This window comes from Oncorhynchus nerka, linkage group LG20 (genome assembly GCF_034236695.1).
Source record: "Oncorhynchus nerka isolate Pitt River linkage group LG20, Oner_Uvic_2.0, whole genome shotgun sequence".
Lineage (NCBI taxonomy): Eukaryota > Metazoa > Chordata > Actinopteri > Salmoniformes > Salmonidae > Oncorhynchus > Oncorhynchus nerka.
Genome location: NC_088415.1, coordinates 49974966 through 49998426, shown reverse-complemented (window position 1 = coordinate 49998426; position 23461 = coordinate 49974966). Strand labels below are relative to the sequence as shown.

The window sequence follows — 23461 nt, the reverse complement described above, 5'->3', positions numbered from 1 at the left end:
CTCCTGTACTCCCTGTTCACCCATGACTGCGTGGCCTCACACGTCTCAAACATCATCATTAAGTTTGCTGATGTCACGATGGTGGAAGGCCTGATCACTGATGACGAGACAGCCTATAGAGAGGAGGTCAGTGACCTGGCAATGTGATGCAAGGACAACAATCTTTCCCTCAATGTCAGCAAGACAAATGAGCTGATCATGGACTGCAGGATATGGAAGGCCGAGCACACCCCCATCCAGGGCTGTAGTGGAACGGGTCGAGAGCATCACGTTTCTCTCTGTCCACATCACTAAGGAATTAACATGATCCACACACACCAACACACTCGTGAAGAAGGCAAGACAACGCCTCTTCCTCCTAAGGAGGCTGATAAGATTTAGTATGGGCCCTCAGATCCTCAAAATTGTCTACAGCTGCACCATTGGTAGCAGGCTGCGTCACCGCTTGGTATGGCAACTGCTTGGCATCCAATCGCAAGGTGCTACAGAGGGTACTGCGTATGGCCCAGTACATCACTGGGGCCAAGCTCCCTGTTATCCAGGAGCTCTATACCAGGCGGTGTCAGAAGAAGGCCCTAAAAATTGTCAAAGACTCCAGCCACCCAATTCAAACTGTTCTCTCTGCTACCACACGGCAAGCACCAAGTCTGGTACCAACAGGACGCTGAACAGCTTCTACCACCAAGCCACAAGACTGCTAAATAGTTAACCAAATAGCTACCTGGACTATCTGTACTAACCTTTCTGACTCGTCACATATGCTGCTGCTTTTTATCATTATCATCACCTTACCCCTACCTATCTGTACATATCTATCTCAATTACCTCATACCCCTGCACATCGACTCAGTACTGGTTCCCCGGTGTACAGTATATAGCCACATTATCATAGTGTATTTATTCTTTGTGTTATCTATTATTTTATTTTTATTCTCTCTGCATTGCAGGGAAGGGCCCATAAGTAAGCATTTCACTGTTAGTCTACACCTGTTGTTTTCAAAGCATCTCTTTACACTACATAAGTATCTCTCCTGGACCTAGTTTGTGTCGCCAAAGTTGGTTAGTGTGAAAAGCCCCTTGAAGCTGGAAAGGCATGTAGCCCTGATAGCATCAGGAATGAAATGCTTAAACACAGTACTCCCGAGCTATAGGATGTCTTCGGCCCTATTCCCACTACGAGAGATGAAGGAGAGTCTGAGGAGGGGAGTGACTAAACAGATGTCAACTTTTCAATTCACATGACATCCTCTCCTTACCTTTCGTGGCAACCTGACATTCTTGGTCCGCAGTTCAAGTTGACCGTAAATATCCCAGTAGCCACAAGTCAGTAAGTACAAACTATTTAACAACCCAAGCAACTTTTATTCTAAAACGTATTACAAAATGCAATAATGCAACCAAACCATATTACACTCTTGATTAATGCAGACAATCCACAAGCATGTGCAGACAAAGGGTTAATTTTCCGGTCCATAAGCATTAAATTAGCTGACAATCCACAGCTAACTCCTGCTAGCTAGCTAACTAAGAAAGCTAATGAACAAACATGCTTCATGATAAAGTAACGTTAGCAAATCGATAAAGTTACCCCCTCCCCCCCATACGAATATAAATGTTCAGTAAGTTATCATATTGTCATTCATATTACTGCATAAATTAGGCTACACAACTTGGTAAACAAAATAATTTCTGCATCCTCACATAAATGTGCTGACTGTAGCTACGTAAATGCTGATGTTGAGCTCAGAGCACACCAACCCTGTTCCTGAAGAGCTACCGTCCTGTAGGCTTTTGCGCCAACCCTAATCTAGCGCACCAGATTCTAATAATTAGCTGGTTTATAATCTGAGTCAGGTTAGTTACAACTGGGGTTGGAGTGAAAAACTACAGGAGGGTAGCTCTCCAGGAACAGGGTTGGAGAGCCCTGGTTCAGCTGAAAGGCGCTCTTAGGCTTACACTAGCTATCGTATTAAAGTTACCTTAGAACAAACCAGGCTTCATTTTATCAATATCATGGAAGTCATATGAGGTAAAAGCAAATTGCATTTTAAGAATGCTTTTGATTCCATTTGGCATGAATCAAAAGCATTCTTAAAATCAACAAAACGTGCAAATACTTTCCCTCTGTTGTTCTGATGAACATGCTGGTTTATTAGCGTGTGAATGTTCTGTGTTTGGGTAGAAAGACAACATTTTTTACTTAGAGTGTTATGTTTTGTGAGGAAGGTCTGATTATATTACAAAACCCTGTAAAGCATCACTGGGGGTAGACTACACAACGTCATTAAATCCATTTATGTGAATAACAAATGTTGCATTAAACTAAGAGAACAGAGTTTTTTTGCACAAGAGGGGCCAGGGGTGTGGGTGAGACAGCGGTGCAGTCCAACCCTGTTCAACATCTACATCAACAAACTACCGATGTTGGACCAATCTACAACTACCGGGGACTAAAAATCGGTGCCTATGGTCTGGCAAAACATTTTATTCCATAAAAATACAATTCTCCAAAATAAATATTCCAATCCAAATCTGGTGCAAAATACTCAATTGTGTCATTTGACCAATTTCACTATATTGAAGTGAGGTTTAGGGATCAACCTGCAATTATGATTATAAGCATTGGGAGGGAAAGAAAACAGAGAAAGTACCAAATAATGCGTGCAGAGCGGAAGACGGAATATTTGCTCTAATTGATAATATAAAGAAAAGGACACTAACATTTTGGCACTATTTAAAATGAAGCCCCAAAACATCCCTTCAATTCAAAGCACTGGAAAGCCAAGAGCTGAACCTTGAAAAGAGTCCTCCCCTATGTCAGTTGTTAAAAACACTAAACAATCAAACACACAGGAACATGAATTAGATTGTTACAAAAATTAAAACCTCCTATTTTAACTTGGGAAAATGAAACAAAAACACAAAATTTGCTATTTGGCTCTAAAAAGATCATACAAATTGGCAGAATATCTCTACTCTGTCAGAGATACAAAAACAGAGACAGATCCTGACCAAATACAGGCTTAGTGACCACCAATTGTCTATTGAAAAGGTAGACAAAAAATAGTGCACTTCCTAATCCATTGCAAAAAATATTATTCAGCAATAGTAATTCTTCTAAGAAATTTAAAAAATGACTGTCCCATTGCGCTCTAGCGACTCCTTGTTGCGGGCTGGGCGCATACACGCTGACTCGTGTCGCCAGTTGTTTCCTCCGACACATTGGTGTGGCTGGCTTCCGGTTAGTGAGCAGTATGTCAAAAAGCTGTGCGGCTTGGCAGGGTCGTGTTTTGAAAGATGCATGGCTCTCAACATTTGCCTTTCCCGAGTCCATACGGGAGTTGCAGCGATGGGACAAGACTAACAACCAATTGGATATCACGAAATTGTGGAGAAAAAAGGGGTAAAAAGCACACAAAATGAATTGCAAAATGCTAATTTTGAACAAAATCTGAATTTTTGGAACACTGCTGTACGCCTTTTAAGATACACACTCCAAACCAACTTTAAATTAAACACTCCAACTTTTTAACTCCAATAACTCCCATTAGTTTAAACATGGTGTTTCAACCAGAGTGACTTAGAGAAGCAATTGATGATGATGAAATGCGTTGCTCAAGGGCACAGAGACTTTTCACCTGCAAACTTCTTCCACTAACAATAATAATAATAACACTTTCAGGCAGCTGAGACTACCTTTTCTAGTTATCAATATAATTATTGTTATTACTGACGGGAATACCAACTACATTTTCACTGTGGGACAATGTAAAAACGCACCATTTCGCCCGGTGTTGTCTAAATCCACCATTTTAGACTGCCAACACAAGTTTCTGTGGCTTAATGTTAATGACTTCCACATCTACTGACCATAACCACACAACTACTGACCACAAGTACTGAACAAGTCCATACTATAGGACCCAAAGAACCTGCAACACAACCACACTAGTACTGACCACAACCACACAACTACTGACCATAATTACTGACCACACCCACTGAACAAGTCCATACTATATGGCCCAAAGAACCTGCAACACAACCACACAAGTACTGACCACAACCACACAACTACTGACCATAACTACTGACCACAACCACACAACTACTGAACAAGTCCATACTATAGGGCCCAAAGAACCTGCAACACAACCACACTAGTACTGACCACAACCACACAACTACTGACCATAATTACTGACCACACCCACTGAACAAGTCCATACTATATGGCCCAAAGAACCTGCAACACAACCACACAAGTACTGACCACAACCACACAACTACTGACCATAACTACTGACCACAACCACTGAACAAGTCCATACTATAGGGCCCAAAGAACCCGCAACACAACCACTGACCATAACTAATGACCACAACCACACAACTACTGACCCTAACTCGGCTACTGACCACACAACGACATTCATATTTCTCTAGCTAGCTAGCACTGTGTTAACAAATATAGACTAACTTGCTAGCATGCCATCCTTCAATCTAATCTGGAAATGTAGCTAGCAAGGTAACTAGCAAGCTAGAAATAATCAACTACGTTTTCACTGTGAGACAATGTAAAAACACACCATTTCGCCTGTTGCTCTCTAAATCCACCATTTAAGACTGCCAACACTCAAGTCTTTGTGGCTTAATGGTAACCGACAATGGCTTCCACCCCTATATACCAGGGTTTCAATCCTGCTTGTGGCAAAATAATTATCATAGCTTTTTAAGTATATAAATTACAATTACTGTTGGGTGAAGATTTCTCCCTCATTCCACTAATACCACAGGATCTTTGCAATACTCTTACACTGGTAGAGATAGGAACACCAACTTCCTGATAGGTCTAATGTTCAGAATACTCTAAATGAAGAACCTTGAAATTAAGGACCCTGACACTGGTAGACACCTGGCTGTTGAATATTTTCTCTTCGTCAGCAGACAATACTGACGTAAGGCATGTGTGAAACGCAAAAGGGGAGACGAGTGCAGAGAGGAATCTTTTGATGCGGGTTTTATTGTCTTTTTAGAGTACCTGCCTGGCTGCACTTGTAGTAAAATGACACTCTCGTGAAAGGACTATAGTGGGGCCTCCACTTTCTATTTAACTAATCGCCATATGGTTTAGAAACTAAAACAAAACAATTTTGGGCAGAGGGGTCATGTGTACCGAATTATATATTTCCGCAAATCTGCAAATAATCTGTGAGTGCAGCATCAAGGGAAAAAACAAGACTTTGCACCACTCTAGAACCAATGGAGAAATAAGATTGACACACTGCCAATTTGCTGCTATTGAGAGAAAGGGGCAGCAAATGATTTCACATGACCAATTCGGAACACAATCAAAATGCACAGGTTAGGGATGCTCCGGCACAGCTCATTGTGTAAAACTAAGATTCAGACATAAAAGTGGAATCTTAGTTAAAACAAAAGGCTGCCACGAGCCCTAATCCCCTTACAACAGAACAGTGCCCTAAAATAGGGTCTGCTAATAATTGCGGTCTTTATGGTTAAATCCGGGAACAAAAGCACTTTGTTTGGAAATTGTAACAGTGTAAAGGACAGTAGAGAAACAATAGGGGGTTTCCATCTGGTAAAGTAATGAATAGGCTACACAACCTGCGATGCCAACAGGTGATTTGTCTGAACTGTCATAATGCAACAAAGTGATAATGGTGACAATGTCTATTACCGCAATAACAGTTATAAAACAATTGTTATGTTACCTGGGAAACATACTTATGCAATGCCTGCCATATTGAACAACTAAAGTGATTTATAAAAATGGAAAATGCACTTCGTAAAGTCAATGTAAAGAAATGAAGCGCAAACAACTCAATTTGATCAGATACCACAAACGTATTCAAATAACATTAACAATTAAAAAGGTACATTCAACAGAGCTGCCTGAACCCTCACAACAAAATCACCTGCTAAATGCCTCAGACTGACAGCTCAATCAGCAGGTGAAACTCTTACCTATATGATAAAATGAACACGAGCAAATAACTACAGACTCATCATACCTTTTCTAAGACACCAAAAGGTCAAATCTTTAATGTCCCAATGACAGACAAAGCACAAGTCTTGACACAAATAAATAAAACAGTAGGATAGATACATTACCTGAATTTATGTATGGAACTCCTTTGAATTTGACGACCCAGTTCACTTTAGATCATTCATTCATTCCTACCCGACTGAGGCAAAAACAAGACTTGCTGCGAGGCAACAGAAACAGGAGGCAATGGCAACAGGCTGACTGAGCAACCGGGGCAAAGCTTCATGCAATCACCCACCCCTTCTTACTCCCTCTCCTCCCCCTCGCCCTCTCTCCCTCCTGTGCTCTCTCCATCTCGATCCTCAGAGAAAAGAGAGCAGCCATCTATAAAAGACCAGGGAGAAATATAAAGGAATCAGTGGTAATTGGCGCTGGCAGCGAGCGGCTTGCCAAACTGGGCCTGGATTTAAGATCCAGCCTCACCCCCCCCTTCCCCTTCTCTCGTTTGCCTTACCCTGCCTTGTCCAGCACCACCACATGCTCAAAGAGGCTCTGAGGTTGGATTAGTGGGAGGGAGAGAGTGATCTCAGTCAGTCAAGCTAATGAGCAACCTGACCACCCGCCTACCCCGGTGCAGGCGCACAGAGCCAGCCAGACCATTGATATAAGGCGAGATCAAGAAGCAGGCACCTTTCAGCTCTTAGACACGATCCCGGACCATCATCCATTCAAAAACTAAAAGTTACACGTCACATTCACCCAATTTCTTTAAATTGGACTGATTAACTATGTTTCATACATATATTTACATATAAATCCTCAAAGACCATAGACAAAATATCCATAAAATAGAAAACCCTGACAACTGATGGTTGACTTTTGTCTAATTGGTCCTAGTAAATCTTCATTGAGGAGCACAAGCTAAACTTTAGCAGTTCACAAATGCAGAAAGGCTTAGGTTTGCATGGTGTGGTATTTTCTCTAGAGGCAAGAACTATGGGTGTGGATTGGTGTGTGTGTGCGAACACTATGTGCATGGTTGTGTTTAGGCTGAGGGTGTGGACATAGGACGTTTGCCAGAAAGGCAATAAGTAGGTGAAATAACTACTGACAGGTACACTACTCTGTAAATAGCCGTCCACAATGGAACGGTAATGGGACCACAATGTAACAGCAATATGATCACAATGGGACCACAATGGGATGACAATGGGGACCAATGGCACCAGGTTTAGGGTTAATTTCTAAGGGTTATTGCTGCAGACTGCATCTGGGGGTGGTGATTTAACAGTCTTTAGTCTCGTTGACACCCCCCCACATTAAAGGGGAATTTCACCCTGGCTCTGCCACAACATATAGTCATTACTATATTACTATATTCTTGTTCTGAGAAATGAAGGTTATTCCATGTGAGAAATTTCCAAGAAACTGAAGATCTCGTACAACGCTGTGTACTACTCCATTCACAGAACAGTGCAAACAGGCTCTAATCAGAAAAGAAAGAGGAGTGGGAGGCCCCGGTGCACAACTGAGCAAGAGAACAAGTATATTGTTGGCAATTTCTCACATGGAATTGCCTTCATTTCTCAGAATAAGAATAGTTTCAGAAGAAAGCTCTTTGTTTCTAGCCATTTTGATCCTGTAATCGAGCCCACAAATGCTGGTGCTCCAGATACTCAACTAGTCTGAAGGCCAGTTTTATTGCTTCTTTAAATCAGGACAACAGTTTTCAGCTGTACTAACATAATTGCAAAAAGGTTTTCTAATGATCAATTAGCCTTTTAAAATGATAAACTTGGATTAGCTAACACAACGTGCCATTGGAACACAGGAGTAATGGTTGCTGATAATGGGCCTCTGTATGCCTATGTAGATATTCCATTAAAAATCAGACGTTTCCAGCTGCAATAGTCATTTACAATATTAACAATACCGACACTGTATTTCTGATCAATTTGCTGTTATTTTAATGGACAAAAAAATGTTTTTCTTTCAAAAACAAGGACATTTCTAAGTGACCCCAAACTTTAACGGTAGTGTATATACTGTATTCTATGCTATTCTACGGTATCTTAGTCACTTAATAATGTTTACATATCTTGCATTACTCATCTCATGTGTATATACTGTTTTCTATACTATTCTACGGTATCTTAGTCACTTAATCATGTTTACATATCTTGCATTACTCATCTCATATGTATATACTGTTTTTCTATATTATTCTAATGCATATTAGTCTGTCCCGCTCTGACATCGCTCGTCCATATGTATATAGTCTTAATTCATTCCTACTTAGATTTGTGTGTATTGGGTATATGTTGTGTAGTTTGTTAGATATTATTTGTTAGATATTACTGCACTGTCAGAGCAAGAAGCAGTAGTGTTTGTATGGTTTGTGTTATGTGTTTACAGGTGGTTAGGTAGCCCGAGGACCACACAGTACCTTCCAGACCATGTAATCAATTTAGTCTACCCCTCTTCTCTTTTTACCTTTTCTTTTTGTAAAACTCAGGTTATCTGGAGTTATTCCACAGTGGAGGCATTTTGGGCACACAAACATTAGGGATCGAATACACCTTGTGGTTATGGAGCACAAGAAGATTGAGGGACAGAAACCAGCAAGGGACACTGAAAGATATAAAAACAAGACTATAACAGTAATGACAACCACCTCATTCTTCTCTCTGCAGAATCTCAAAACACAAAAGACATGCCAAGGTCTACTATTGACGAGAACTATATGTCAAAGTCAATGGGCTGGGGGGATGTTTACATACAGTACTTTGAGATGAGGAAGGGGTGTTTAGTTGTGCTTAGACAGTAAATTAATTGTTGTGTATGAGAGCGATTGAGGTGCCATTTCTCCTCAATCTCCCATTCACAACCATTCATACTGTGTTAGAACAGCCTTCCTTAGATTTTCACATCTTATTTAGCCCCCCTCAGCCCATTCACTTTGTTGACTGATCTTTCCTCTCAAAAGCAGCTCACACTGTCCTCTCATTGTCCCTTAACAATACGCTAGCCAGTCCCATTTGATTGATACATATACCAACAAAGGCGTGTTGCCCTACATCCCTTCCACAAAGAGTGTAAAATGCCAACACCACAACCATGTCTTTTCAGGAGACGTGCAGTACCAGCAAATGTTCTACTAGAGCACCAAACAGTTGGTGGTTAAGAAGCTCGAAACCACTTTCGACAGTCTTATCCAGTTGGCCGTTCACCACAGACAGGACAAGCCCATTGCCACAAGAATAAAGAGTCTCCGCTTCCTCAGCCCGCCATGCCAAACACAATTGCCAATGTACTGAAGCCAGATAAAGGACTATGTTTGCATTTACACAGGCAGCATTCTGACATTTTTTTCTCACTAATTGGTCTTTTGATCAATAATATCAGTTCTGAAAAAGATCTGGTGTGATTAAGACCAATTAGTTGAAAAAAATATCAGAATTGGGCTGCCTGTGTAAATGCAGCCAGTGTGGCTCAGGATAAGACCATGTAGAACAGGGTTGGAGAACCCTGTTCACGGACCCTCCTGTAGATTTTCTCTCCAATCCCAGTTGTCAATAACCTGGTTCAGTTTATCAACTAGCTAATTATTAGAATTAGTTGTGCTAGATTAGTGTTGGAGTGAAAACCTAAAGGACGGTAGCTCTCCGTGACTATTAAAACCTACCCTAACCAGAAATCGTGGATAGATGGCAGCATCCACGCAAAACTGAAAGCGCGAACCATCGCATTTATCCATAGCAAGGTGACTGGGAATATGGCCGAATACAAAAAGTAGTTATTCCCTCCGTAAGGCAATAAAACAGGAAAAACGTCAGTACAGAGACAAAGTGGAGTCGCAATTCAACGACTCAGACAAGACGTATGAGGCAGGGTCTACAAGACAAAGGGAAAACCAGCCACTACGCGGACACCGACGTCTTGCTTCCGGACAAGCTAAACACCTTCTTCTCCCGCTTTGAGGATAACACAGTGCCACGATGTGGCCCGCTACCAAAGACTGTGGGCTCTACTTCTCCGTGGCCGACGTGGGTAAGACATTTAAGCGTGTTAACCCTCGCAAGGCCGCTGGCCCAGACGGCATCCCTAGCCATGTCCTCAGAGAATGCGCAGACCAGCTGGCTGGTGTGTTTACGGACATATTCAAACTCTCTTTCCCAGTATGCTGTCTCCACATGCTTCAAGATGTCCACCATTGTTCCTGTACGCAAGAAAGCTAAGGTAACTGAGCTAAACGATAATCTCCCCGTAGCACTCACTTCCGCCATCATGAAGTGCTTTGAGAGGCTAGTCAAGGATCATATCACCTCTACCTTACCTGACACCCTAGACCCACTTCAATTAGCTTACCGCCCCACAGATGACGCAATCGCACACTCCCATCTGGACAAGAGGAAGACCTATGTAAGAATGTTGTTAATTGACAGTAGCTCAGCATTCAAAACCCTAGAACCCTCCAAGCACATCATTAAGCTTAAGGCCCTGGGTCTGAACTCCGCCCTTTGCAACTGGATCCTGGACTTACTGACGAGTTGCCCCCAGGGTGTGAAGGTAGAAAACAATACCTCCACTTCACTGATCCTCAACACTGGGGCCCCACAATGGTGTGTGCTCAGCCCCCTCCTGTACTCCCTGTTCATCTAAGGCTGCGTGACCATGCATGCCTCCAACTCAATCATCAAGTTTGCAGATGACAACAGCAGTAGGCCTGATTTACCAACAATGATGAGACAGCCTACAGGAAGTAGGTGAGCGCCCTGGGAGTGTGGTGCCAGGAAAATAACCTCTCACGAAACATCAACAAAACAAAGGAGCTGATCGTGGACTTCAGGAAACAGCAGAGGGAGCACCCTCCTATCCACATCGACAAAGCTTCAAGTTCCTCAGAGTACACATCACTGGCAAACTGAAATGGCACATCCACACAGACAGTGTGGTGAAGGCGGCGCAACAGCGCCTCTTCAACCTTTAGGAGGCTAAATAAACTTGGCTTGGCAAACTACCTGCCCTCCAGGACACCTACACCACCCGATGTTACAGGAAGGCCAAAAAGATCAACAAGGACAACAACCATGTCACGTTCTGACCTTTATTTCCTTTGTTTTGTATTCATTATTTAGTATGGTCAGGGCGTGAGTTGGGGTGGGCAGTCCATGTTTGATTTTCTATGATTTGGGGATTTCTATGTTTCGGCCTAGTATGTTTCTCAATCAGAGGCAGGTGTCATTAGTTGTCTCTGATTGAGAATCATACTTAGGTAGGCTGGGTTGCACTGTTTGTTTGTGGGTGATTGTCTATGCTAGTGGCTTGTGTCAACACAGGTCTCATTTGTAGCTTCACGGTCTTTACTGGTTTATTGTTTTTGTATGCAGTGTTCAGTACTTTCTTTAATTAAATATTCACTATGAACACATACCACGCCGCATTTTGGTCCTCTGATCCTTCTCGCCTCTCCTCTTCAGATGAAGAGGAGGAAGATCGTGACAAACTACCCGAGCTACTGCCTGTTCACCCTGCTATCATCCAGAAGGCAAGGTCAATACAGGTGCATCAAAGCTGGGACAGAGAGACTGAAAAACAGTTACTATCTCAAGGCCATCAGACTGTTAAAAAGCCATCACTAGTACATTAGAAGCTGTTGCCCTACATACAGTTGAAGTCAGAAGTTTACATATGTAACAGTATAACTTTAGACCGTCCCCTCGCGCGAACCAGGGACCCTCTGCACACAACAGTCACCCACGAAGCATCGTTACCCATCGCTCCACAAAAGCCTCGGCCCTTGCAGAGCAAGGGGAACCACTACTTCAAGGTCTCAGAGCAAGTGACGTCACCGATTGAAACGCTATTAGCGCGCACCACCGCTAACTAGCTAGCCATTTCACATCCGTTACACATATACCTTAGCCAAATACATTTAAACTTAGTTTTCACAATTCCTGACATTAAATCCTAATAAATATTCCCTGTCTTAGGTCAGTTAGGATCACCACTTTATTTTAAGAATGTGAAATGTCAGAATAATATTAGAGAGAATGATTTATTTCAGCTTTTATTTCTTTCATCACATTCCCAGTGGGTCAGAAGTTTACATACACTAAGTTAGTATTTGGTAGCATTGCCTTTAAATTGTTTAACTTGGGTCAACTTCCACAAGCTTCCCACAATAAGTTGGGTGAATTTTGGCCCATCCCTCCTGACAGAGCTGGTGTAACTGAGTCAGGTTTGTAGGCCTACTTGCTCGCGCACACCTTTTCAGTTCTACCCACACATTGTCTATAGGATTGAGGTCAGGGCTTTGTGATGGCCACTCCAATACCTTGACTTTGTTGTCCTTAAGCCATTTACCATAACCTTGGAAGTATGCTTGGGGTCATTGTTCATTTGGAAGACCGATTTGCGACCAAGCTTTAACTTCCTGACTTATGTCTTGAGATGTTGCTTCAATATATCCACATAATTTTCCTCCCTCATGATGCCATCTATTTTGTGAAGTGCACCAGTCCCTCCTGCAGCAAAGCACCTCCACAACATGATGCTGACACCCCCGTGCTTCACGGTTGGGATGGTGTTCTTCGGCTTGCAAGTATCCCCCTTTATCCCCCAAACATAACGAAGGTCATTATGGCCAAACAGTTCTATTTTTGTTTCATCAGACCAGAGGACATTTCTCAAAAAAGTATGATCTTTGTCCCCATGTGCAGTTGCAAACCGTAGTCTGGGTTTTTTATGGCGGTTTTGGAGCAGTAGGCTTCTTCCTTGCTGAGCGGCCTTTCAGGTTATGTCGATATAGGACTTGTTTTACTGTGGATATAGATACTTTTGAACCTGTTTCCTCCAGCATCTTCACAAGGTCCTTTGCGGTTGTTCTGGGATTGATTTGCACTTTTCGCACCAAAGTATGTTCATCTCTTGGAGACAGAACGCACCTCCTTCCTGAGCGTATGACGGCTGCGTGGTCCCATGGTGTTTATACTTGCGTACTATTGTTTGTACAGATGAATGTGGCACCTTCAAGCGTTTGCAAATTGGAAGGATGAACCAGACTTGTGGAATTTTTTTTCTTAGGTCTTGGCTGATTTCTTGATTTTCCCATGATGTCAAGCAAAGAGGCACTGAGTTTGAAGGTAGGCCTTGAAATACATCCACAGGTACACCTCAAATTGACTTAAATTAGGTAAATTAGCCTATCAGAAGCTTCTAAAGCCATGACATAATTTTCAAGAATTTTCCAAGCTGTTTAAAAGGCACAGTCAACTTAGTGCATGTAAACCTCTGACCCACTGGAATTGTGATACAGTGAATTATAAGTTAAATAATCTGTCTGTAAACAATTGTTGGGGAAATTACTTGTGTCATGCACAAAGTAGATGTCCTAACCGACTTGCCAAAACTATAGTTTGTTAACAAGAATTTGTGGAGTGGTTGAAAAAGGAGTTGTAAGTAAACTTCTGACTTCAACTGCACATAGACTTGAAATCACTGGTCACTTTAATAATATTTGCATATTTTGCATTAGAGCTATTTGAAGTCATACACAACAGAGATGCTGCCTTTCCCAAAGCTACATTCACAGACTCTTTTTACACACAGAAATCTGAAAACTAGTTAAAAGCCTGGTCATTATGTTGTTAATACACTCTCTGAATGTACTGGGAACCCAGCTACGTCACTGAAGGGTTGTGTCTCCTCTTCTCTCCCCCAAGAAATGTATTTAGATTCTGGCCCCATTACTGACAAAATTGATATCATTAATGCATTTAATCACCATTTTATCTCTGTATGTGTGAATATATTTCAAAGCCATGGTCTCAGAATTATCTTAGCGACAGAACTCAGGCCATCTGGGTTAAATCTGAATTTTAGATTCAAAAGGGTGTTCCTCAGGGTTCTATGTTGGGTCCATTATTGTTCACCTTGTATATTAATGACATAGGAAACACTGTTGATACTTGTAACATTAATCTCTATGCAGATGACACAGTTTTGTAGTCCGGTGCCACCTCGGTGCAGCAGGCAATTCGTGAACTTCAACATGACTGATTCATTTCAGAAATCACTTCGATCTTAAATTAGTGTTACATACAAGTATAACCAAGCTCCTGCTGTTCTCTAGGTCATGAAACGTTGACCCTGATGACCTGCATAATTGCGCTACAAATGGAGCCCAAATTGAGCTTGTTTCTCAGTATAAGTACCTGGGTGTCTGGATTGATGACAAGTTGTCCTTCGCTAACACATAGAACATCTGACTAAGAAGCTAAGATCCAAGATAGTTTTTTTATATCGAAATAAATCATGCCTTAGTATTAAAAATAGGAGAAATATTGTTCAAACAACACTTCTCCCTGTATTGGATTTGTGTGGATATTGTTTACATGCATGCGGCACTACCTCTGTTTTAAAACCTTGGACTCAGTCTACCATTCAGCAATATGTTTTATCACAGGGGACAATTTTAGGACTCATTGTAGTCTGTATAAAATGTGGGATGGACCTCTGTCTGTAAGAAAAGAGCTGCATTCTCTTTCATTTATTTACACAGCAATCTGACAGAAACTCCCTGCATATGTAACTTCATTAATTAAGTTAAGAATCATAACTTACCAAACCCGTTCTCAGGAATGGATAACACTAGAGATCCCTTCAGTCTCCACAGATTTGGGAAAATCTGCATTTAGTTTTATTGCCCCTAATGTGTGGAACAATATACAGAGTTCACAGCAGTTAGATATGCTGGTGCCGGCCCGGCAGTTTAAATGATTGATTGAGGACATCTATGTAGTTTAATGTGATTGCTTTATTAAATATGTTTATTTTGTGATTGTGTGCTGAATTGAATTGTTTTATACACGTGTATGTTTTATTATTCTGTTTTAATTGTAATGTATACAGGACTCTTGTAAAAGAGCTGTTTAAACTTAATGTGAGTCCCTGTTTAAATAAAGGTTAAATAAAAAAAAACAGTAATGGAAAATCTTTGGATAAATAACATACAATAAAATACAACTTGAATTTGCCACCATTGTCTCAAGTTTTGAGGGAGCGTGCAATTGGCATGCTGACTGCAGGAACGTCCACCAGAGCTGTTGCTGGAGAATTGAATGTTCATTTCTTTACCAAAAGCAGCCTCCTCCAACATCGTTTCAGAGAATTTGGAGGTACGTCCAACCGGCCTCACAATCGCAGGGCACAGGGCTTCTTGTGGATGAGCGGTTTGCTTATGTCAACATTGTGAGCAGAGTGCCCCAATGGTGGTGGTGGGGTTATGGGCAGGCATAAGCTACGGACAACAAACACAATTGCATTTTATCGATGGCAATTTGAATGCACATAAATACCACCATGAGATCCATTGTGAGGCCCACTTTTTCTTTATGTATGTGACCAACAGATGCATATCTGTATTCCCAGTCATGTGAAATCCATAGATTAGGGGCCAATTAATTCATTTAAATTGACTGATTTCTTCATATTTCTTTTTTTTTTACCTTTATTTAACTAGGCAAGTCAGTTATGAACAAATTCTTATTTTCAATGACGGCCTAGGAACAGTGGGTTAACTGCCTGTTCAGGGGCAGAACGACAGATATTTTTGTTCAGTATAATATACGCTTGTACTTGCCTTTAAACAAAGCGTCAAATCGTTACAGCTCTGAAGTGCACAAGCAATGTTATTCAATTCAAAATGTTGGCTAGACAATTCAATTCTGTATGGCAAGTGTGAATGTGACTGAAAACTTGGATGATGCTGCTTTACGCCACTGTTTGTTGTAGCTACGTTAAATCTAATCACACAAGACATGGTATCGACAATCCTCACAACCAAGTGAAGAATCTTGCAGTGCGTGGCCCCCGTTTGTGCTACATCATTTAGTGTGCGCACCACTACCGTTGGCAAGACAAAAAAAATCTAATTTGATTTGTCACACGCGCCGACTACAACAGGTGTAGACCTTACAGTGAACTGCTTGCTAACAATGCTTAAAAAAAGTCAAAAATTGAAAATAAAACAAATTAATGTAGTATACACCCTGGTTTAGGCAAATATTTTTTATAGTGAAACCAGCTTTTGTTTTAGAGATTTACAACAGTAAATTGTTCTATTATTGTTTCACCTCAATGTTTGCTAGTAAACGTAGCTAGCTAGCTTGCTGGATATACTTGTAATTTACATCTGTTTGGAATCCTCTTGCGTCATGCATACCGTTTTGTGAAATTGAAATGCATCCACGGTCATAATCATAACCAATGTCAACCCTCATCAAATTATGTTACATAGTAAAATGATTTACAGTTGTTGATGTTACAAGTTTGTTTACAAGTTACAAATGCGAGGCGTGGCACATGACAAGTTAGCAGGTGTCAGGCTAACTAGTTAGCCAATTCCAGTCATGTGCTAATGTTTGCTAGTAAACCAAGTTTTAGGTGGCTGGTTGTAACGTTGTAGTTTGCTATTTAGTAGCTAGCCATATCTATGACTAAAAAGAGAATAGGTTAAACAATAGAGACAAAAAAATGCAGATTTTAAAACATTATTTTTGGTCATACCTATGGCTACCGGTAGTTGTTTAGCTAACTTAGTTAGCTAGCTACCTAGCTAGCGAAGTTAATAAACATAAAAATTACTTGATTTCCCTCCCACAATAACATAGTAGTAAGTTAGCCAGCAATACACAATATAGGCTTCAGTAGATAAACAAAAGTTAGCTAGATATCGTATTATGTCATCTGCCCTCATGCTGGCATCGGCCATAGCTGAGCTTCTAATGTTTGCTAAATCCAACCCTTTGTTTCAAATCATCTTTGCTATATTCAGGTTGAAGCATGTATGGTTGAATGTCACCATGTAGCTAATAGATGCTCCATCTTCGAATTCGTGTTGATGAGAGGAATCACTTGAAGCCATTGCATCTGGTCAGTTCATTCAGTTTTGCCCAAAGAATTGTTGTTAAGCCTCTTCTTCGAAAAAGCCCATCTTGGGAGAGGGACAGGGGCCAGAGCACGAAGCACCGCCCAACACAAGTTGTAGTCTTTCAGAGACTGAAAAAAAAGTCTGCTCATATATTTAACAATGAATCTGCTGATAGGAACATCGCTGAAAGACATCTCTCTATCGAACAAGGACAACCATATCTGAACCCACAAACAGTTTAACAGCCTTCGCCAAATGCCACAGAGCTGGACTACATCAATACACCGCAAGGCGTCGTAGGGTGCATCATTCTGCGGGGGAAGCCCTGACCTGCCTTCCTCCTGTGCAATTATGTGTGAAACATCTCACGGTCCTAGAAATGCCTCAGACATGATGACCACAAGTCCAGATTCCCCAGGGTGAGATTCCCCTTTAACTCCCTCTCGTCAGGAGGAAACGTGTGTTGCTGGGCTTATTGGGACTACTTCGGAAGATTCAGATAGAAATGTGTTGTGCAGAAAGGGTATGTTCAATGCTTATCTGCCATGTTATTGACCAGAATCATGTCTGCTCTGTATTGTATGTCTTTGCACACACCTAATTTGAATAAGTTCTCTGGTCTCTTTGTTCCACACCCATCTATAATTACAGCTTTAATTCACTCTTATTACCTCTTTATAACCCATGTATTGCCCATTTATTACATGCATCAACCAACCAGGGTACAGCCTCTGACCACTTATTTGTTTTGTAGTTTTCTGCCTAATCGACTGTGTCGCCAATGACAAAGTCTCCAGCAGGCAGACGGTGAGACCAAGGCAGGTGGATGTGAAAGAAAGGAGAGGAAGAAAATAAAGGAAATGGTTTGTATGGGTTAAAAGAGAAGTCTTCTGCCCAGAGGGACGACAAGGATGTTGATTTGAGACGCACCTTAATTGCCCATGAGGGGATAAATAAAGTTTAATTGTAGCCACTAGTACTTACTCTTTATCACCCTAAGTGGGCCTCCTTCAGGCTGAGGAGAGGGGGACAGAAACTCCACACCTTTAGATAGGCAGCAGTGGAGAGAGAGAGAAGAGGAGGAGAGCGAGAAGGGGACAGACAGCAGGTGTTCCGGAGGGCAGGAGAGGAGAGAGGGATAGGACCATTGACACAATGAAGGAGGAAAAAGAGAGCTTGTTAGTAGACGACCGTAATAGAAGACAGATGAGTGTCAAATTCAACAGGACAAATCAAATATGAGAACGTTTTATCTCTATGGTTTTGACTATAGAGCGGCTGACATCATAGTGCTGACGCAACGCCCCAATGCTCTGGAATGGAACAATTGAACATATTGCTAAAATCACATTTCCCCAACCATAGACAGTAACCACGATTTTTGTAACTAGAACAGAGGAGCAGACAGAGCCAACCATGTCAGGTAGTGCCAGTCAGTCAAGAGAGAGAGAGGGGGAAATTAGGGAAATTGCTGAACACTAAACCGGTTCGAAAAGGTAATGATAGCCCTGAGCGAGGGCATACATTTGTAATCAGTTAACTGGGACGGTAAAGCCAGACTCATCTCTCGGGCTACAGAATGAGATAACATTGTTCCAGTTTTGCGCCTGCCGCAACTCAGCTTTCCAGGAATTAGTGCACCATCAGGGGTAGTGGAGAAGGAGTCTATTGACACTGGTTTTGCCATCTGTGAAACTAGCAAATGTAACATGAAAAAGAACATGTTCAGAATGGACTGCAGAGGAGAGAAGAAGCACAATGCCAGAAAGAAAGGAAGGGGTAGTGAAAAATAGAGAGGAAGTGAAAGCGAGGAAAGAAAAATGAAGAAAAAGAAAAATCGAAAGATAGCAGAAGTGAATACTCACTTCCTGAAGAGGAGGAGGGGCGTCGCTGGTTGGTGCTGTACTGGAAGGTGGGCATTTCTGAGGGCAATGGCGGGGGAGGAGGGGGTGCCGGGGTGGGATTGCTGATGGGGAGTGGGGGCAGGGGAGGAGGGAGGGGCAACTCGGTGGTGCTGTTCTGTGGGCTGGGGGCGGGGCTGTCGGCTGACTCCTCCAATAACAGAGAACCCTGATTGGATCATAAAGAATAGAAAATGGTTAGTTCATATCCCACCAGCCAAAACATATAACATGAGGAAAATTATAAGGGTTGCCTGTCCATCTTAAATATAAAGGGCACCATTTTGACAGAGTTAAAATGCAGAGATTTCAAATACTTGATCGAAAGCACATTTTTTTCATTGAATTGCCTACACGGTACAGTTATCTTTAAACCCAAATCAATCCCTTGCCATGGACATTTGTGAAAAGAATAAATGCAGCTAAAATTGTGAATCCACTTATTTTTTTATAACATCTCCCCATTTTTGCACAGTCAAAACATCACCCATCGGATCTTATTGTGATCTCATTCCTTGACAGCTGAGAGGAAATTGTCATAATGGTAGGAGCCAATGAACCATATCACTCCTGTCTTCACAGAAATACCTGCTAAGCTTTCCAAATTCAACACCTGTGATTACTGTATGCCTCGCTGTATGTCTCTCTCAGATGTCAATATGCCTTGTATACTGTTGTTCAGGTTAGTTATAATTGTTTTAGTTCACAATGGAGCCCCTAGACCCACTCTGCATACCCCTGTTACCTCCTTTGTCCCACCTCCCACACATGCGGTGACCTCACCCATTACAACCAGCATGTCCAGAGATACAACCTGTCTCATCATCACCCAGTGCCTGGGCTTACCTCCGCTGTACCCGCACCCCACCATACCCCTGTCTGCGCATTATGCCCTGAATATATTCTACCATGCCCAGAAACCTGCTCCTCTTATCCTCTGCCCCCAACGCTCTAGGCGACCAGTTTTGATAGCCTTTAGCCGCACCCTCATACTACTCCTTCTCTGTTCCGCGGGTGATGTGGAGGTAAACCCAGGCCCTGCATGTCCCCAGGTACCCTCATTTGTTGACTTCTGTGATCGAAAAAGCCTTGGTTTTATGCATGTCAACATCAGAAGCCTCCTCCCTAAGTTTGTTTTACTCACTGCTTTAGCACACTCTGCTAACCCTGATGTCCTTGCCGTGTCTGAATCCTGGCTCAGGAAGGCCACCAAAAATTCAGAGATTTCCATACCCAACTATAACATCTTCCGTCAAGATAGAACTACCAAAGGGGCGGAGTTGCAGTCTACTGCAGAGATAGCCTGCAAAGTAATGTCATACTTTCCAGGTCCATACCCAAACAGTTCGAACTACTAATTTTGAAAATTACCCTCTCCAGAAATAAGTCTCTCACTGTTGCCGCCTGCTACCGGCCACCCTCAGCTCCCAGCTGTGCCCTGGACACCATTTGTGAATTGATCGCCCCCATCTAGCTTCAGAGTTTGTTCTGTTAGGTGACCTAAACTGGGATATGCTTAACACCCCGGCAGTCCTACAATGTAAGCTAGATGCCCTCAATCTCACTCAAATCATCAAGGAACCCACCAGGTACAACCCTAACTCTGTAAACAAGGGCACCCTCATAGACGTCATCCTGACCAACTGGCCCTCCAAATACACCTCCGCTGTCTTCAACCAGGATCTCAGCGATCACTGCCTCATTGCCTGTATCCGCCACGGAGCCGCAGTCAAACGACCACCCCTCATCACTGTCAAACGCTCCCTAAAACACTTCTGTGAGCAGGCCTTTCTAATCGACCTGGCCCGGGTATCCTGGAAGGACATTGACCTCATCCCGTCAGTTGAGGATGCCTGGTCATTCTTTAAAAGTAACTTCCTCACCATTTTAGATAAGCATGCTCCGTTCAAAAAATACAGAACCAAGAACAGATACAGCCCTTGGTTCACTCCAGACCTGACTGCCCTCGACCAGCACAAAAACATCCTGTGGCGGACTGCAATAGCATCGAATAGCCCCGTGATATGCAACTGTTCAGGGAAGTCAGGAACCAATACACGCAGTCAGTCAGGAAAGCTAAGGCCAGCTTCTTCAGGCAGAAGTTTGCATCCTGTAGCTCCAACTCCAAAAAGTTCTGGGACACTGTGAAGTCCATGGAGAACAAGAGCACCTCCTCCCAGCTGCCCACTGCACTGAGGCTAGGTAACACGGTCTCCACCGATAAATCCACGATTATCGAAAGCTTCAATAAGCACTTCTCAACGGCTGGCCATGCCTTCCGCCTGGCTACTCCAACCTCGGCCAACAGCTCCGCCCCCCCCGCAGCTCCTCGTCCAAGCCTCTCCAGGTTCTCCTTTACCCAAATCCAGATAGCAGATGTTCTGAAAGAGCTGCAAAACCTAGACCCGTACAAATCAGCTGGGCTTGACAATCTGGACCCTCTATTTCTGAAACTATCTGCCGCCATTGTCGCAACCCCTATTACCAGCCTGTTCAACCTCTCTTTCATATCGTCTGAGATCCTCAAGGATTGGAAAGCTGCCGCAGTCATCCCCTCTTCAAAGGGGAGACACCCTGGACCCAAACTGCTATAGACCTATATCCATCCTGCCCTGCCTATCTAAGGTCTTCGAAAGCCAAGTCAACAAACAGGTCACTGACCATCTCGAATCCCACCGTACCTTCTCCGCTGTGCAATCTGGTTTCCGAGCCGGTCACGGGTGCACCTCAGCCACGCTCAAGGTACTAAACGATATCATTACCGCCATCGATAAAAGACAGTACTGTGCAGCCGTCTTCATCGACCTCGCCAAGGCTTTCGACTCTGTCAATCACCATATTCTTATCGGCAGACTCAATAGCCTCGGTTTCTCGGATGACTGCCTTGCCTGGTTCACCAATTACTTTGCAGACAGAGTTCAGTGTGTCAAATCGGAGGGCATGCTGTCCGGTCCTCTGGCAGTCTCTATGGGGTGCCACAGGGTTCAATTCTCGGGCCGACTCTTTTCTCTGTATATATCAATGATGTTGCTCTTGCTGCGGGCGATTCCCTGATCCACCTCTACGCAGACGACACCATTCTATATACTTTCGGCCCGTCATTGGACACTGTGCTATCTAACCTCCAAACGAGCTTCAATGCCATACAGCACTCCTTCCGTGGCCTCCAACTGCTCTTAAACGCGAGTAAAACCAAATGCATGCTTTTCAACCGATCGCTGCCTGCACCCGCATGCCCGACTAGCATCACCACCCTGGATGGTTCCGACCTTGAATATGTGGACATCTATAAGTACCTAGGTGTCTGGCTAGACTGCAAACTCTCCTTCCAGACTCACATCAAACATCTCCAATCGAAAATCAAATCAAGAGTCGGCTTTCTATTCCGCAACAAAGCCTCCTTCACTCACGCCGCCAAGCTTACCCTAGTAAAACTGACTATCCTTCCGATCCTCGATTTCGGCGATGTCATCTACAAAATGGCTTCCAACACTCTACTCAGCAAACTGGATGCAGTCTATCATAGTGCCATCCGTTTTGTCACCAAAGCACCTTATACCACCCACCACTGCGACTTGTATGCTCTAGTCGGCTGGCCCTCGCTACATATTCGTCGCCAGACCCACTGGCTCCAGGTCATCTACAAGTCCATGCTAGGTAAAGCTCCGCCTTATCTCAGTTCACTGGTCTCGATGGCAACACCCATCCGTAGCACACGCTCCAGCAGGTGTATCTCACTGATCATCCCTAAAGCCAACACCTCATTTGGCCGCCTTTCGTTCCAGTACTCTGCTGCCTGTGACTGGAATGAACTGCAAAAATCGCTGAAGTTGGAGACTTTTATCTCCCTCACCAACTTCAAACATCAGCTATCCGAGCAGCTAACCCATCGCTGCAGCTGTACATAGTCTATTGGTAAATAGCCCACCCATTTTCACCTACCTCATTCCCATACTGTTTTTATACTGTTTTTTTATTTATTTATTTACTTTTCTGCTCTTTTGCACACCAATATCTCTACCTGTACATGACCATCTGATCATTTATCACCCTAGTGTTAATCTGCAAAATTGTATTATTCGCCTACCTCCTCATGCCTTTTGCACACATTGTATATAGACTGCCCATTTTTTTTCTACTGTGTTATTGACTTGTTAATTGTTTATTCCATGTGTAACTCTGTGTTGTCTGTTCACACTGCTATGCTTTATCTTGGCCAGGTCGCAGTTGCAAATGAGAACTTGTTCTCAACTAGCCTACCTGGTTAAATAAAGGTGAAATAAAAAAATAAAAATAAAAAAGACAGTCCACAGTAGCTGTACTTTGCTGGACCAATAACATTATTATAGTGGGAGGAGAGGGGGAGTAATACTGTGACAGATGTATGGTACTATAGTTGACTCTGAAATGACGGCTCAATTAAACATTTGCTGTCTTAAATCTACACAAAGACATTACACCCAGTGGGAATAATAATTGAGTTAATCTAGTGTCCTTCTGGGGTGTGGGGGGCATCTGTTGCTGTGAGTAATAGAGTAATAGCCCCCCACCCCTCCGCACCACCCCCCACTACAGCCTGACAGTGACACAGCTGTTACAGAGTTAATGGACCGTGCC

The 23461-nt window shown here is 42.8% G+C and overlaps 1 protein-coding gene across 2 annotated transcripts in view; it reads right to left on the bottom strand.

Moving 5' to 3' along the window:
* LOC115102704 (espin-like) overlaps positions 1-23461 on the bottom strand; it is a 133649-nt gene that overhangs the window by 52364 nt on the left and 57824 nt on the right. The window contains exons 9-10 of one of the 2 annotated variants that reach the window (XM_065005560.1): positions 18809-19013; positions 17928-17987 (exon numbers count right to left, since the gene is read on the bottom strand). In XM_065005560.1, the coding sequence (XP_064861632.1) occupies positions 17928-17987; positions 18809-19013 (265 nt within the window). The remainder of the gene's footprint in view (positions 1-17927; positions 17988-18808; positions 19014-23461) is intronic. The other variant, XM_065005559.1, reaches the window with a different exon arrangement.